At 42.9% G+C, this 18,182-nt stretch overlaps 1 protein-coding gene across 2 annotated transcripts in view; it reads right to left on the bottom strand.

The window, feature by feature from the left end:
• IFT140 (intraflagellar transport 140) overlaps window positions 1-18,182 on the bottom strand; it is an 89,387-nt gene that overhangs the window by 61,687 nt on the left and 9,518 nt on the right. For both annotated transcript variants that reach the window (XM_066640455.1, XM_066640454.1), the window contains exons 5-17: window positions 17,561-17,703; window positions 15,720-15,892; window positions 15,434-15,525; window positions 13,955-14,061; window positions 12,372-12,520; window positions 9,864-10,067; window positions 8,656-8,728; window positions 7,819-7,910; window positions 6,664-6,791; window positions 4,386-4,503; window positions 3,617-3,750; window positions 2,305-2,455; window positions 631-762 (exon numbers count right to left, since the gene is read on the bottom strand). In XM_066640455.1, coding sequence (XP_066496552.1) covers window positions 631-762; window positions 2,305-2,455; window positions 3,617-3,750; window positions 4,386-4,503; window positions 6,664-6,791; window positions 7,819-7,910; window positions 8,656-8,728; window positions 9,864-10,067; window positions 12,372-12,520; window positions 13,955-14,061; window positions 15,434-15,525; window positions 15,720-15,892; window positions 17,561-17,703 — 1,696 coding nt within the window. The remainder of the gene's footprint in view (window positions 1-630; window positions 763-2,304; window positions 2,456-3,616; window positions 3,751-4,385; window positions 4,504-6,663; window positions 6,792-7,818; window positions 7,911-8,655; window positions 8,729-9,863; window positions 10,068-12,371; window positions 12,521-13,954; window positions 14,062-15,433; window positions 15,526-15,719; window positions 15,893-17,560; window positions 17,704-18,182) is intronic.

An 18,182-nucleotide genomic window follows, 5' to 3' on the forward strand; every position in this document is an offset into this window, starting at 1 on the left:
AGTTTGCGCTTTCACCCCAGAAGAAATGCACAAAAAGCCACAGGTATTCGTACAAAATTTAGGTTCACTCATTCAGCATCTCCAATTCCCAAGGATCAGTGCTCCACCTATACTGGTTCCCTTCTTGTCTGTGAAGCAGATAGGAGCCAACTGCACATCCAGCACAAGCAGAGCTATGTTCGCCATCCCAGGAATAATGGAAGCCAGCATTCTTCCATGCCACAAGATCTCCACTGTATCACGGAGCTTCACTGAGACTTCCAGTTTCATACCGAAGTGCCAAAGTTACTTGGGAGTATGTTATTGGACTGGGAACAGACTACAGCAATGGTGATGGGCTTGTCTCCTTGAACTCTGGTACTTCTTGAACTCTGGTAAGGACTCTACTGCCTCCAGAATATCCATGCATCGTGGAAGAGCTTCAGAATGCCAGGGCAGGGCAAGGTAATTTAATTGCACGGCCTTTATTCCTCTTATCACCACTTGTGCAGCTGCTGTTTGGAAAGTACATCTGCCTATACTTATTTGCTCCAGCTTTAAATAGAGTTTAAACCAGTCCCCAGAACACAGAACACTCCCTGTATAGAGGTGGAGAAAACATGTGCAAAGACTTCCTCTTTGAAGGCTCACCTTTTTGGCAAAGTAATAATGTGGCACCTCCATGCCCAGGAGAGACTGGTAGGCTGCTGGCAAGGGAAAGCTGTCCTGGAGCAAGAGGCCATGCTCTTCAGTACTGAAGAATGATACAATCAAAACATCCATCTGGAATGGGAAAAACAATTTGGGTTTTAAGGTGCAACATCTTTTGGGGGGGGATTTGTTTTAATTTTCTGTTTTCATTTGGCATGGGGCAGTTAAAAAAACAGAACACAAATACACCTGCTACCAGTGACCGAGTTACAGGCTTCCTCAAAGTGAACAGATCATAAAAATACATGCGTGCACTTTCACACACACACACACACACACACACACACACACACACACACACACACAGGGCACTTAGCATATGTTCCAGCAATACAAAGACAGAGAGCTCTGCCTTTCAGGAACCAGCTACCCCCTTGCTTCGGCAAAGAAAATGCTACAAGTATTCCATCCTTGCAATTATTTGGAAACTGGGCAATTCCTCTGAACGTAAGATAATGTAGTTTCTAATTTCATATAAGCAACATCATTAAATAGTATTTGAGCTCAATAGCTGGAACCACCATGACAGGCATGGTTAACAGAATCCAGTGAGGGTTCTAAAAAACAAATTTCACTGAATGGGCACTAATTTCCCTGCAACTTGCAAGTTGAACCCAATTCTGAATAGGTAATGCCTACAGAAGTCAGTGAAATTCTACTGACGTCCAAAATTAAGCTCAGTAGGGCTTATAAAAGTGAAACAAAAAATATGAACTAGACTGCTTCTTCACTGTAGGAGCACTAGGACTTAATTGCATTTCCTTTGTAATCTGGGGCATGAAGTATATTCTTGGAAACAAACTAACAGCGCAATCTTATCATGTTTACTCAGAAGTAAGCCCTATTGAGTTCAGTGGGATGTACTCAGAAGAGGGTAATGATACATAGGATTGCAAAGAGCATTCTTAGCTGTCTGTTATCTACTTGGGTTTATAGGAACAGACCAAAACCTACTGGCACTTGAGGCAGGTCACCAAATTCTTCCACAGCAGCACACCGTTGGTCTCCTCCTCCACTCCCTTGACTCAAAAATACAGGAATGGAGCAGAAGAGGAAGTGGGAAGGATGGAAGAGTGGAAACTCTCTAGCCCACCACATTTCCAATTAATCTCCCTCTTCCTTTTTTAATCTAAGGAACGGGGGAAGAAGCGAAGGAGGTGGGTGAATGCATAAAGGTGGCCGTGCTCCACCAATTGCCATATGAGACCCCTGTAAAGGTAGGTAGGACCACTCAAAAGTGAGGAAAGACATTCCACACAAAAATAGAGACATTCGCCTCTTCAGACAATCTGCAAATGTAGAGTGAAAACATGAGTGACTAATACACAATATGGAAGATAAGAAGTCTGCCAGTAAGAGCAGCTTGCTGGATGAGCCCATCACACACTAAGATTCAACAAGAATTTAAGTTAACATTAAGGGAACATTTTAAATAACCTGCTATTGCAGTATTTCTTTACTGTACCCCCTTTCAACTAAGAGTTTCAAGATCATCAGCATGATTCCTCACTACAGCCAACTGAAAATTTTAACAAAACTTCTGACATAACTTGGGCATCAGTAGCAAGTCCCTAGGACAGTGACAAATCAGAGGAGGGTAGGAGAAGGACATACCAAGCCATCTGTCCCCTGTTGCTTCTTATCTGAAGACAGCTGACTTGGGTCGAGAACTGTTTGACATACAAAAAGCCTTGGTTCGCTTTGATCCCAAAAGTGAATGACAGGGATCCGATCAGCTAGTTCTGGATGTTCAGAGGTGGTTCTCCTATTTGGACAATATAAACACAGACATGAGCTCTTTGCCAACAATCGGATCTTAATACGGAACACACATGTGCCCAGGCTCAGTTCAGAATCAATCACTGGAGTTCCAGCCGGTGCTACATTTGCAGGAAGCTGTCAAAAACATTTCATCCCACCCTGAGCTTGGTGCTGACAGCTAAAGCCAGTTTTATTAGGATAGAACTACATCAAAACTGTAGTCCAACACAGAACCAGAGTTACCAAAAAAGAACCCCCAATCACAGACACCTTGTTTCTAACATTATTATAATATCCAAAGTGCCAAAAACTTTGAGGTCTATAGGATCAGAATAATTCATTTTCCAGTGGGAGGAAAGTGAAAGGAACAAGCCAGTAAAAAGAGTCACCTTATTTCTCACCTCTTCCCACTAACATGCCAAACTGACAAGTCTGAGGAAGAGATGACTTTGATTTGTGCATATGTGTAAAACTAGAACAGATGTATCCACTATAAAGAATGTTCAAATGATTTCCAGTAAGCTATGTGCCTCAGTTTTACAGTGACCCCTGGTGGACTATGTACACATTCATAAATCACATTGCTGCTGTGAAAGATGGCACCCAAAGCAAATCCATAAGCACAACTCTAAATTTAGAAGAGCTATAAAGCAGACATCAGCTGCAACAATGACAAAGGTCAATACAACCTGACTGTGTGCAGCTACACAAAAGGATTCACACTTAGCAATTATTTGCTTCTGCCATGCTCACCCAGCTGAGGAAGCAAAGCCATCTCATTCAGTTTGGCTGGCAAATCATATACTAAGGGCGCAATCCTAACCAGGTCTACTCAGAAGTAAGTCCTATTGTGTTCAATGGGCCTTACTCCCAGGAACGTGAGGTTAGGATTGCAGCCTAAGACATTTTTGCTGCAAGAATACAATTACTCTCTGTTAAATAGTGTTATTCGTAAGTAGGCATATTAGAGAATGATGTGGCGAGAACCACTTTAGAACCACCTTTGACAGGCATGTTGAGAATGTGCTGTTCAGTGCATGAGAGACAGGTAAATATGGTTTAATATCCTGAAGATTTTTGCAGAGCAGATGATGCGTGTCTTTTTTTTTTTTTTTTTTTTTTTTGCAATTAAAAGGTGCTAACAAAGATGAAGGAGACGTCTCACCTGTCAGCATCTGGTCCATCAAAAGTGGGCATCTCCCTTGAATCTTTCTGTTGGCCAGACTGGAAATCAAACAAGGTGACCAAGTCCATTTCACTGTCATAGAAACAGATCTTGGAGTCAAGACTCCCATCGGCCTACAAAAATATAAACAGGAAAAGTTAAAGGAAATGCTTGGCAAGATTAGCTCATTCTGTTTACTATGGTTCATCAGACTGGAGGTCAAACAAACAACCTGGGAGAGTTAAAGAAGGAAAAGAGAAACAAGAGAGAACTTTATAAAAGTAATGTTTATCAACCCTTAGCCAGTATCTCCTGGGATTACCATTGTTCAGGTAGTCCCTCACAATAAATTGTATCTGATTTTCCTTAAAAAAAATGCATGCTTACAAAAAGAAAAAAAAATTCTGGACTGGGGCTATTATGAGAAAAATGAAACCTTCCTTAACTCTACTTCTAGGGTTGCCTTTGCATCTCTAAATTCTACAGCTCTGCAGGAGTTACACACTTTGAGAACCAGAATTATGTGACACAGTGCTAGAAGCAATTTAGGAGTCGATGCAGAAGCTAGCACAGAAATCACACCAGTTTGCTGTGTGAAATCTGTGGTTGGGTATCCATCAGTATGATTCAGGCAAACTAATATAGTAGGCTAGGGTTGCTAAATACTGGCCTAACCAGTGTTAAAATAGATTACTGCATTTGCTCCTTGGTCTAGCCATCTGATGCTCTGTCCAGATTTTAGTAACAAGAGGGAATGCTCCAGTCTCACCTTGTTAATGAGGATGCTCACTTTGTTTCCGGTGGCATTGCACTTCACAGAGGCAATCCCGCTTGCGCCTGGAACTAGGTCAGCCAGGGCCTTGCTATTGCAGTGTACTTTTGCCTCCCTATAGAAAGAGAACAAACAAAGCTGTCCTATACCAGGTCATGCTGTTGTTCCTTCCAAGTCAGTATGTTGTCTTAGCCATTTGGCAGCAGCTCTCTAGGGTTTCAGAAAAGGGTCTTTCCCAGCCCTAACTGAGGATGCTGCTAGGGACTGAACCTGGGACCTTCCACAAGCAAAGCAGATGCTCCACAACAAGGTTGTGCCACCACCTTCCACCTAAGTGTCAGCATAAAACAAATGCATGTTCTTATACCGGGTGCTAACATTTCAAACATTTGATAATTCTTAACATTAACATCTTAACATTTCAAACTTTGATAATTCTGTTCCCTCTTGACCACATAAATTTCTGACTCACTGTGGGCCATTCACACGTCTTCCACACTTGTAGGACATGCATTTATACCCTCATGTGCAATGTGGCTACCTTGTCATTCACACCTAATGTACGCTGTATGCTGAGGCAGAGCATTCATGCAGTAGTGCCTTCTCATCATGTCAGCGTATAGGAAAATAGGCCACATGCAGGGATCGTATTTGTTGGCACAGGCCCCCTTTTCCTTCAGGTAAATGACACCCATTGTAGTAAATCATCATAAACGAAGCAACCCACAATAAGATAGAAAGGGCTATCTTACAAGATCCGGTTCAATATTAGTCAATGTCACACCAGATGGAATTACAAATCTCTTTCCTCCCACACGAATTGTGTCATGTCGACTGAATGCTAGCAAAGGGCACTGTTTTCAACTCCTGGTGATACAATCATTAACTATGGTACAAAACTATGGTATTAGAAATGTGTCTTGGGAATCTGACTCATGTGTGGAGTTTCAAACTCTTAAAGGAGCTTGAACAGCATCAGCAAAATGTCCACATGGTTTAATTACCTGGTTCAGGAACAACTCTGAGCCATGGTCGCATACTAATAGAATAATCTGTGATCATAGCCATGCCTGAGGTCTCTCATAATCAGCAGTGAATTCTGAAGTGGAGTTGCCATGGCATACACCCCTCAGGCACACCCCAGACTATACAACAAATAAAATCAACTTTAAATTGTCACCTTATTGCAAATATCCATACATATCCATATCAATTATCCTCATTCATAGGAACAATGTGCATACACTTCTCTACCAACTACACTAACTATAATTCACACATCAGACCTAGTCATCACATAAATTAGAATTCATTTTACATTCACAAATCTAACTTCTCCAGTTCTGAACTGACATTTGCTTGACACTGAATTTGCAAAATGGAGACAAATCTGTTGGGCCCCCGCTCATAACTCAACCTGCTCCAAGACACAAAGAAAACTTAAATAAACAAAGTCACAGCTAAATTTGCATTTTCCAGTAAACAAGCACAGGATTCAGTGGCCCTCTTCAAGCAAGTACATCCATGAACACTGGGAAACCAGAACTAACAGCACAATCCTATACATGTTTACTTGGAAATAAGTCCTACCATGTACAGTGGGGCTTACTCCCAGGTAAGTGTGCATAGGGCTGCAGCCTAAATGATATATGTGCTATGCTCCACAGATTCACTCAGCCACCTGACTCCTTTTGCACAAAATTAAGAACCCCACCACACTTTGAAATCTGTATGGAAGAGCTTCTGGACCTGGTAGTCAATGAGTAAATAATATTTAATAGGTATGACGGAAGCACCAAATTCAGTAATCTGAGTAGTTAAAGCTCTCTGAATCCTGACTTAGTTTCTATTTCTAGATACCTCTTCATCCTTCTTCCATTCTTCCAGGGCTTTGCTGGGCTTGTGTCACAGGGAAGGGAAGATATTTAGGAGTGCGCCAACAAGAAAAGCCCAGCTGGATCAGACCAAAGGCCCATCTAGTCCAAAACTCTGTTTCATCACAGTGACCAGTGAGATCCCTCTGGGAAATCCACAGGCAGAAGAGAGAGGCTTACCCCTCTCTCACTGTTTGAAATGGTATTCAGAACCATACAGCCACTGAACCTAGAGGGAGCTCACAGACATCATGACTAGTAACTACAGACAGGTCTATCCATGATGGGTACTGCTACAAGTGTATTAATTACGCATTGAAGATCAACACAGAAAGTGTTTCGTTATATTTTTACGATGAGAAAAAGTATAATATCAAGCTCCAGTAAATGCTTATTTGTACCTGCGAGAAAGATCAAAAATTTTAAAGTGAGCCAAGTCTGTCCCCACAGTCAGGAAATTCCCACAGACATCCAGAAGGCAGGGATTCCCTTCAGCTTCAGAGAACACTAGCAGCTGCTTAACAGTGCCCTGGGGTGGGGGTGGGGGGGAAGAGAGATAAAGCGATTAGCATTTAAAAATTAAAACTCCAACAAGGAGATTTTCATAAGAATATTACGACAGAGTCTTCGGTGGCTTTCCTCGACATTATTTTGGCAAACCACTACCAAGCACACACAAGCCTCAGCAATATGTCTGAAATGCTACATCCAACAAAGAGGAAACGAAATGTACAAAATGGGAGGGAAAAGGGAGGGAGGGTTGTTTCAGGTGCTCTCCATTCTAGTCAATTCCTAACAACGGACTCTATCCAACATCACTTAGTAATTCTGTGAAACCTACGTTCTGCTGAGAAAGACTATTGGTCCAGCCAGCTCAATATCATCTATACTGTTCCGCAGAGACTTCTCCAGTATTTCAGAGAGGAGTCTTTCCCAGTCATACCGGTAGCTGCTGCCAACCTTACTGCATGAAAGTAGGCACTCCACTACCGAGCCACAGCCCTTCTCATCTTCTTAACTGTTCTTTATTATTTTTTAAAAATTATTATTGCCTTTGCCAATTCTACGTCGAAATATTTAGCAAAAGGATTTTCAAAGCAGGGGAAACAAGAGTAGAGGCCATCAAACCACATGCTTTACAGGGGAAGGGAAGTTTGGTGAGATATTGTCTCTCTCTAACCCGACACTTGACACTTCCTTGGGCTGCTTATAGGGTAGCAAAGCACAAGATTAAAGATTTGGAAGGTCTGACAAAAAAACACACTTGAAAAAACATGGTGTGTCGTCGTCCCCAAATAGAGGGGGTGGCCAGAACCTTTTTTTGGTTTGCAATTTTCTGAACTTTCACACCTCTGCATAGGCTGCCAGGTATGTAGCACTGTTCTCACTATAGCTGCTTGGGTATACAGTTCTGACAGGTAGACTTCAACATGTCTCAGGAAGTACACTTTTGAGTGGTTCAACTGTGTTGCGTGACCACCTTCCTCGGGCATTGTAACAAGGGCTCCCTAGCGCAGGTGTATGTGGTCACTTCGCATGACATCAGCCCTGCTTACCTGCAAGGTGCGAACTTGAACACGATTTGGTTCAACCGTGTAAAGGTTTTCCTCATGCATAGCCAATACCGGGGACTCGCATGCAAAAGAACCTGGAGTTGTACAACAGAGCACAATCTCATTACAATCATAATTGATGCAGGCAACTAAGAGTTCCACCCAGACATTCCACACCATACCGTTAAGCAGCCTCTCAAGGATACAGAAAATACAGGTCATTCCCAACTCACAGTGACCACTGCTTCTTCAGCAGTCCTCTAAGCACCCAGTACTCCTCCCCTACCTTGTAGCTTCACAGCAAAGACAAAATCCATGAAATTCATCTCTGATCTACTGTTTAAGTAAGGTCAACACTCAGTGGAAAGCCTACAAGTACACCCAAATCCTTCCAAGGAGCTATGTTAAACTGAGATTCCTGAAAAGGCAGAGAGAACAAATTGGCTCCTACAGCAGTGTTGTTTCAATGCTATCTGAAATTAAAAAATACGATGCCTGTTCATTAATTTGATCCAGTAAAAAGCGTACCAGAGGCTTGACCTATTGAACAGTGTGAATGAGTGTGCGTGATATGGATCTTCTGCAATTCTTGATTTATATTTCTATGGATCTTCTGCCTCTCTAGGCCACATTTATATTGAGTAAACTGAAAATACAATATGGAGGGGAAAACTGCATGCTGAAAGTCAAATTTCTCACAGCAGCTAGAATGCTACATAAGTTTCGATGTGGAAAGCCCAGGTTCAGGTCCCCACTCAGCTTACTTGGACTAGGTAGACCAAAAACTCTCAAACTGTAAAAAGCAAAATCCTCGCACTGAATTTGCATCTGATGTCTTACCTGAATTCCGTAAAGTGGCTCCTGAGAGTTCAAAGGTCACAACTTGTTTTCCATTCCAGAGTGCTACAGCATTCTAAGATTTCAAAATAGTTGTAGATAGATTTCATGAGCATCTCACATTTATGCTTGGAAAATATATACAATCCTTCTAGCATTTGTAACTTTTAATGGTAATCTTACCAGATAAGGTCTGGGAGGTCCTTGCGATAGCAATTTACCATCATATGCCCTCTCTCCCTCACCCCCAAAGATGCCCCCTGAAATTCTTGTTGTTGGCATCCTTCAGTCTCAGAAGACTATGGTGTCACGCTCTGAATGGTGGTTCTGGAACAGAATGTCCTCTCCAGCGTGTGAAGCCTGGTTAAAGTCTGAAATTATGTTCATATAAAAAGAATCACCTACCCACTTATGAACCTACCCAGCAGCTAAGATTATCAAAGAAGGCCCTCTTCCAGTACCTTGATCTACAGAAGTGGATAGCTATCAGAAAGAGGGTCTTCCCTATGGCTGTGCCCCAACTGTGAACTCCTTCCCAAAGGAAGTTTGCCTGCCTGGAATTTAGTTATTATCCTTTAACTACTAGATTAAATCAGTCCTGCTTACTGACAGTCTTGGTAGTAACTCTAGCAGTTTAATTTATTATAGTGCTTGCTTTGTTCACTCTGCTTGTCTTCCCAGTTTGATTCATAGATGGCTTTGATAGCTGTTCAATAAGTTAACTGTTGCTTTCACTTACTTCCAGATAATGGCACCTTTTTAAAAACTCTGTTTGCTTTTATGATGGTTGATGTTCTTAATGGAATTCAACCCCTGCTAACTGGGCAAAGAGGCACCTTTTCAAGTGGTGCCCTCTTATATTTAGTGTGGGGGGGGGAGACAACTATCCCTCTTTACTCCAGCATGGCATCTTTTCCAGTGGCTGTTGCTGGTGTCTAGAGTGTGAGTCCTTTGGGGACAGGGAACATTTATTGTTTTATCTCTATGTAAATCACTTTGTGAACTACTCTGTGGAAAAACAGTATATAAAGATTCTAAATATAATTCCGTTGGCTGCACTGAATCCCATTTAGCAGCAGAAGAGCAACCTATTATTTTTTAAATAAAAAGGCATTTTCCACCCTCAACACTCCACAGGTCTATAGCAGACAGAATGATCAAAGCTTTATGGATACACTAATGGCACTGTGTAAACAAGCCAACAAAATTACCTTTGTTGCAAAAACCCCATTCACATGCATATCGATGCGGAGGTTGTCAGTCGCCTTGGTGCCAAAAGAGGTGATGCTGAACAGGTTTGGCGAAACTTGCACCACTGCCACTTGCTGGTGGAAGTGCGACGACATGGCCTGTTCACTAAGGATCACCACAGAGCTGGTTGTGTTGACAGCCAGAAGATTCTTCTTGGAACCCCACTACGACCAACACGGAGAAAGGGAGGTATTTTTTTAAAAAAATCTAAATACTGTATTCCATTTAAATGAGAAAATTTAGCACTTTATTTTTATAGCTCATTTTTCACACAGCAAGAGCTTGTCACTTTCACAGCTCCATAATGCGATCTCGTAGCAACAGCCAAGGAGCTGGGTTTTAAGTCGTGCCTTCTAACAGTTATGCAGCTTGCAGCCCATAGTATATTGTTAGGAACCAGCGCAACTTATTTGGCAGGAATACTCTAAAGTAATTGTCATAGGATATTTCTAGATCCCAGAGAAGCCCAACTCACACAGTGACCTCACTGTTCCTCCCACGTCATGACAGAGAGCCACCTATCCTTTATCCACTACTGAGAACTTTCTCTACACCACTCAAAAACCCTGATGTCTTCTCCTTGCTTAGTAACCAATGCATGTGGTTCCCAGCTGCAATCTGAACAACTTTAGTGCAAATGAACACATTTTTTAGTACACACAGTTTATTCGTGCTACAGGACTGCCTCTCAGCACAGAACAGACCCAATCCATACAACCAACATTTCTAATTAACATGGATTTTTTTAAAGTATTTGTTCTGCATTCTACAGCATACTGTACAAGTTCAGTGAGTTCCCTGCACGGGCAATACACAACCAATTCCAAAAGCCTCTTACAGAAGGCCCATTAAAATATTAGTATCGTGTGAGTTGCCAGTGTGTTCTTACAATTACATTTCATAAACAGTCATTTGGGTAATTGATAACCTGTCTTTGGGGCTTGTCCCAAGAAGCTTCAGAGTCATTGTGCTAAATACTGCATAAAAATAACAAGATAAAACTCTTGCTTATATGGTTAGAGGTTATATGAGAGCTGGTATAACAGGCAGGCTAAAGACAGTTGCAAATAAGATTTCCTGGGTCTGAATCTTGCCTCGGCCATGAACCATTAGGTGACCTTGGACAAGCAATTCTCCCTCAGCCTGAGCTCCCCAACTCCAGCATGGGAACAACAACACTTACTTAAATTATAGGGTTGTTGAAAGGATTCTGTCAGATAATGCATGTGAGGCACTTTGCACACGCTATACAAATGCTTGTTATTATGCAAATGAAGCCATAACTAAAATCAAAGGAACTCAGTTACCACTCTTTCATATTAAACCTCAGAGCTGAAATGCTTCATGTTGTATCTCCTGAGATGGCTGAAATAAGTTTTGAATGAACCTCAGGAAAGTGAACAAAGCTGTAGAAAGCAATTTCAGCTTTCAAAATTATTTCAATATCACCTCTAAATGACCTCACTTTTGTGGCTTGCAAAATCCATCTTTTCTAGATAGTCAATATAGTTATTGAGTAGTTGGATAATCTCTTCCGATCCCAAATTAGTCATTTGTTTGTCCTCTGTCAGATAATTTTTTTAAAAGAGCAGTTGGGGAATACTGGAAAATGGTGCAGGTTTCCTTTTACATGGAACCATGAGTCAGGTAAAATACACGTGCCAAATAGGTCAGGAAAAATGCAAGGTTATCAAAGCTACAGAAGTTAAGCAGCGGACATCTGACCCAAGGAAGTCTATCCAGAATAGCAGTTTTAAATGCAGCCTGCTAAGGGCTATGGCAGCATTTCTCAAACTGTGGGTTGGGATCCACTATGTGGGTCACGAGCCAATTTCAGGTGGATCCCCATTCATTTCAACTGGTATTTTATTTTTAATATATAGGTTCTACCTCTTTACCTGCGGTTTTAATTAACTGCAGGTTCTGAACCTGTGGGTGGAAGTCAGATCTGTACTCTTTGAATGCGACTGGAGCTGTGCTCCGGTCATGTTTGGAGGGCCTTCTGAGGGCCACAGAATCCTCCCCAACCCTCAGAAGGCATTCTAAGGCCTCTGGAAGGCAGAAAATTGCAACTTCCAGGATCAGTTTTTATTTTGCTGTGCTTGTATGGTGCGCTGCCAGTTTATGCTAGTGTACTGTCACTATTTAGGCTACAAAATAAAGAGTCAGACAAAGAGGTCTGAGGAAAAATGTTTCAGAAACAGGTCTTCTGGACTTCTTCAGAGCCTTGTGAAAGTGAGAAAGTTTACATTGTAACTGATTATATACCACATTCTCTCTCTCAATGGAATATCTCTCAATGGGAGAATTTCCCTCTCTTCCTTTCATGTCCATTAAATGAGCTAGGTTCTGAGAAATGCTCCAAGGAGAAGAAGCTGAATTGTGTGCATGTACCCATGAGAAGACATCCTCCTTTGGAGAGTCAGTGAATAAAAAAAAAAAGAGAGAGAATTCAGAGTCCACTTTACCTTTATTTGAACAATATTCCCTTTAAGCTCTGTAGGTGCCTGAAGCTTCCATCTGTCCTTGCCTTCCAATGACCACATGCTTTGGCTGGAGAGTAAGACTTTCCTCCACATAGCTATTCTCCCTTTGTTTGTGCCAGCTGATAGAAGACCTGCCAAATTCATCACAAACTTCAGATCAAATCAAGATGATATCAGTGGTGATAGATAACAGAATCCATTCCTGCCATTCCATCACTCTAGCAAAACTAAGACAGAACATAAGAGGCTGGGTAGACAGGAAGAGGCTCAATGGTCTAAAGGGGATGTTTATTCACCCCACGGTACCTCCATGAATACCCCACACACACACACTTCTCCCATGTAAACGAATAGCTGGCATTCAATACACAGGGACAGTACACTTTTCCTATGGGGGAAAAGATAAAGTACAGCACTTTGGTCATCAGTGAGTTAAGATTAAAATCTGCCATGGTTGGTTCAGGGTGGGAGCAGGGCTACGTTTGGAGAAGTAGGTATAGCTTGCTGTTCCGTGGGAGGAGGCTACTGTTGTCACCGCCAATCTCCCCTCTTTTTCACTCCACCCAGCTGCTTCAGTGTTCTGCTGCCCCAGCTGGCTCTGCACCAGGATTTCCTGGCAGAGAAGGCTGGGCAAAGCGAACATTGGGGGGGGGGATCGGTGGTGACAACGGCAGCCTCCCCAGTGGAACGGTAAGCTCTGGTCGTGTTGGGTAGTCTGTTTTGAGAGCACAACGGTCTCCAGTTTGAAGACTGCTGCACTTGGGCAACAGAATCAATAATAGCTAGGACTATAGGGGTTGGGTGGAAGGTATCCCCCCCAGCCACACACCCCTCCTCCCATCCCAGTAATCACTGGGGCTATTTGAGCAGGCAGAGAAAACGGTGATGTTCCCCCATGGGGAGCAGGGGTAATGTGCGGGGTTGGGGAAAGGATTCTCCAACACCCTCCTGTTGAACTTGATGGGCCTTCAGCTAGTGCTAAATAAAAGCAGTTATGACCCTCATCAAAACACAGCTGACACTAAATTACCACCAGCACTGGCCCCCTTTACAAGGAACAGTTCCTATCAAAAACCTGATGAAAAGATATTTACACAAAAGAACAAACAAATCCAACAAGAAAGACGGCTACTTTAAACAGGATTAAGCAAGCTAAGCAGGATTCGCTGCCTTGGATGGGAGACCGGGAGGCTGCTAACGTATCTCTGTGGAGGAGTCAGCTGGCAAGAAATGGACAACATCCCAGGACTTGGTCTGAGCTAGATTTGCAGCTGCCTGTGAAAGCTTGGAAGCGCAAGGGGCAAGCCAGGATGAGACTGCACTATGAATAGGAAACATCTGGAGAAATGCGGGGTTCTATGATTCTCTTTCATGGAACAATACTGAAAGCCCCACTGAAAAAAATGGGGTTTAAGAACACCCTGCCTATGTAAACCGCCTTGAACGTATGAGAAAGGCAGCATATAAATACAGTAATAAATGAATAATACATTCAAAAACCAGTGGAAACATTTTTGTATCTCTTAGAATACTCCACTGCAGGCCTGAAGCCAGATCTCTCTCACCTTTAGCACTGCAATAGGATACACAGTTTACACACTCTCCAATTTCGAATCCAAACTGCTGATCGAGGAACAACACATAGTTCTCACCCCGCTCCAAGTCCCAGAACCTGCAAAGAAAGCAAACGGGGTTGAAAATGGATTTCATTCCAGCCTTGGCTTTCAAATAAACAACAGAAGCTATCATGGGGCCAGAGCCCACCTGCAGCATGCCTCCTGTTCACTTGGCCTATGGCATGACTTCCTTTCTCTCATGGCAATCCCAAATGGCCATGTGGGGAGGTCCCCCCATCTTCCTCAGCATTGCCCAATAAGGTCACAGCCTTATGGACAACTGAAGGTGGGACTCGCTGGCATTCCAACTGACAGCAAAGCTGAAAACACCATACAATATCCTGCCCTTGGACTGGTTTCCTGACCAATGAAGGGGGCAGGGGACTGTAGTCCTTTACTACTACATAGCATTTATGTATTTAAAACACTTATATCTCATCTTTCCCCTCCCAAATGGAAATGGCAGAAGACTGAATCCAGGACACTCTGCAAGTAAAACTAGTACTCTGAGCTATTGTATTGGCAACCTTCAGTCTCGAAAGACTATGGTATCGCGCTCTGAAAGGTGGCTCTGGCACAGCGTCTAGCGTGGCTGAAAAGGCCAATCTGGGAGTGACAATCCCTTCCACACCGGGAGCAAGTGCAGTCTGTCCCTGGTCTGTCTCCCTGGCTATGGGCCTTCCTTCTTTGCCTCTTAGCCTCAGACTGTTGGCAAAGTGTCTCTTCAAACTGGGAAAGGCCATGCTGCACAGCCTGCCTCCAAGCGGGCCGCTCAGAGGCCAGGGTTTCCCACTTGTTGAGGTCCATCCCTAAGGCCTCCAGATCCCTCTTGCAGATGTCCTTGTATCGCAGCTGTGGTCTACCTGTAGGGCACTTTCCTTGCACAAGTTCTCCATACAGGAGATCCTTTGGGATCCGGCCATCATCCATTCTCACGACATGACCGAGCCAACGCAGGCGTCTCTGTTTCAGCAGTGCATACATGCTAGGGATTCCAGCACGTTCCAGGACTGTGTTGTTTGGAACTTTGTCCTGCCAGGTGATGCCTATAGTTATGCATCACCTTATAATGTTATAAGTTATAGGTGATGCCTATGCCTGTCACCTATAGTTCTTGCCTAAGCCCATACAAAGAGTTTGGGGCTGAAGCAAGATTTGAGCCAGGGAGTTCCAAGCTCATGATCTCTTAACCACTGCACCACATCAGCTCTCATGTATTTTCTCTTTTCAAAGGGGAAAACAGCTAAAGGTCAACCTAAAAACACCCAGAAGGCAGACACTGGATGTTTGATTCCTTTCCTAGCTTTCAAGCCCATTATTCCTCCCAGTCAAATCAGATTTATCAGAAGCACCACGGCATGTCTAAAAGACAAAGAAGAAAGAAAGTTTACCCATACTAGGGCAACTCCTCCTTCCTGGTTTTCTTACCTAAGAACTGGCTCGCCTATTGCAGTGATAAGGAGGCTGTGGTCAATCAAAATGATATCGGCAGGGTGACCTGTCTTTCCACTCAGCTTCACCTATTAACAAAAGAGTTGCCCGATGAGACACCCATAACATTTGTTATCCAAAACAATAATTACATCCTAACTGACTCCTTCCAGGGCAATGCACTATGAGGCTTTTCAAGGCATTCATGCATCCTGCAGACCTGCAGGAGTTCCAAGGAACAAGCCTATCTTAAGAGAGGCATGAGAGAGTCGACATTACATACCTTCATGACCTCCTCTGCTTCTCCCTCAAGAGAAATTTTGTGCAGAGATAAGAGGAGCGTCTCTGTTACTACCACCAACACATCCTTTTCCATGAACATAAGTTTTTGGACTGAACTCTCTGTGGTCAACGCATGGTTCGTCTTCCCTCTCTCGTTCACATAATGCACATTTCCTGCAATAAAATCAAGCTTGCTGTGTACTGGTCAGATGCAATATTGGTACAAACCAAAGCATACACTCTGAAAACAAACTCAGTTTTAACAAAAAGAAAAAAATAATAATTCCAAATTACCCAGCATCAATACAGTTACAGCCACACCAGGGTATTACAACCAATGGTATGTCTACCATGGATGGGACATCCTCCATGGGTTACTTGGTCATGCAGATTATTTACATGTAAGTGAGGTGCTGCTGCTGCAGGGACCAAGTGGTTCTGTTTTGCCAAGTTTGGCCCCAATTGCCACAGCTGAACAGGCAGGGATAACAGTGTTTCAACAGTAAGATGTAACTGTGACTACCCAAAGCTCCCCCCCCCCCTCCATTTTAACAGATATGCAGACTGGGCAGGAAGATTGCTTTCATTGCTTCTCTCCCTTCTGGACTGGACCTTTCCAGTTTTCTGGACTGGAAAAAGAAGAGGAGGAGGGAAGATATAATCTAATTATGCCTACTTATAGAGGGTACATTGTTACTGAAAACTGCTTCAGGAAGGATATGGTCAGGAAAAAAGTAGTAATATTGCCAAAGGTGGCAGGTCTCAGGTGTCTACATAAGTTCCATATAGAAAGATGTATATACAGCACAATCTAGTACAGAGGGGGCCCCAGGCACATAAAGATTCTACAGGAGGGGCAGTCACACTCTGAAACAGAGACTAAGAAACCTGCACTTTATTCAAGGGACTGGGAAACCTAGCTGAGTGGAGCAACACTGTGAAAGATGCAATTTGGTTAGGATTCCAGAACTAGCGTGCTCAGTTCTTTAGAAAACATTACAAGTGGCCAGGAGTTGGCTTTCATGTCCCATCTTGAAACCAGGTCCTTAACTAATTCTTCCTCACTGGGGTAGCACAGTACAAAGTCCTGGATATTGTCATGCAAGACCACCTGCAGTTTTCAAGATCCTACAGTAAGTAGAGGAAAAGGGCTCCTTCAGACTTTTAACTAAGTCTTTGCTAGAGAACAACACAAAGACTAACCTAAAACATTAGCAAGACCAGTGCTAATATAAGAGGACAAAACTGATTTAGAGACTGAAGACAACAGGACAATGAAAAATGAACATGCTATTAGAAGACCAGAAGACAGCAGCAAAAGCAGCATTATTCATTTTCAAGATTCATGGCATGAAAAAGTAAAATTAGTCTGCAAAGACGGACTCTCACAGCCCCCCCAACCCCCCACATTTAAGTAGTGGCAGTTCCAGGTCTCTTATAACATCGTTTGGTTCTCAAATGCTGTGAAAGAAAAGAGGCAGATAAACACAATGGAACACACTTATATGATCCAAGAACATGCCTCTGCACAACACTAGATGGGGCTATGCTTCTCTGAATTAGCCTAACTAAAGGATACATGGTGCCACAAGTCTGGTGATACACTTTTCGGTGAACCACACATCAAATGTCCAATGGATTTTAAAGAAATGCACTTCTACTATGCCCTTTTCATATGCATTAAAGAATGGAACAGCACACACAAAGTGAGCCTGATGTTTGTTATAAGGAGAGCATAACATTCTCAAGTGAACATAAGAACAGCCCCACTGGATCAGGCCATCCTTATTCACAACAGGGCACCCAATAATTACTTCTCCTGCACAGCGCTTCTGTCCTTACCATCTGTGAGGCTGACAAAGAAGGACAGCCCTTCCTGAGGTCCCATTTTGAGAGGCACTCCCATCCCAGACTTTCTCCAGTTAAACATATCCAGGGCCTTCTCATCACCGCTCACTGCAGCTTTTGCTAGCTGTACCAAGTCTCTGTGGGTAGCAACAAAAAGGTTATTATTGCATCTCTTCTTAAGCATAACTTTTTATCTAAAGAAAATGGATGAGGACTTGCCAGCAACAAAAGCAGCTGTCACTCAAGACAAGAGAGAAATCTATCACTCAAGGTCCAGGCATAAGTAACAGGAAACACAACATTTACTGCAAACATTCTTTCTAGTATTCGTTCTTTGCTTCCTTTGTCCGGTTTTTGACAGCTGTGATAAGAAAAGAGATGTTTGGTTGTAGGATAAGCCAATTAAGGAGAACAATCGTTTGACTTCTAAGTGCTTTCACTTCTTCTGATTCCTCCCTCAGTAAAAGGCAATCTGGACACCACGTTGATGTGCCATCAAGTCAGAGGGTGTTGATGCTAATTGCCAGGTTGGTCCATGACAAAAACAACTGCCACCTAGGATTTCATCCTGGATGAGGCAGCCCACGTGACTTGCTTTATAGAGACCTGGGCTGAA

The sequence above is a fragment of the Tiliqua scincoides genome, chromosome 13, assembly GCF_035046505.1.
Source record: "Tiliqua scincoides isolate rTilSci1 chromosome 13, rTilSci1.hap2, whole genome shotgun sequence".
NCBI lineage: Eukaryota > Metazoa > Chordata > Lepidosauria > Squamata > Scincidae > Tiliqua > Tiliqua scincoides.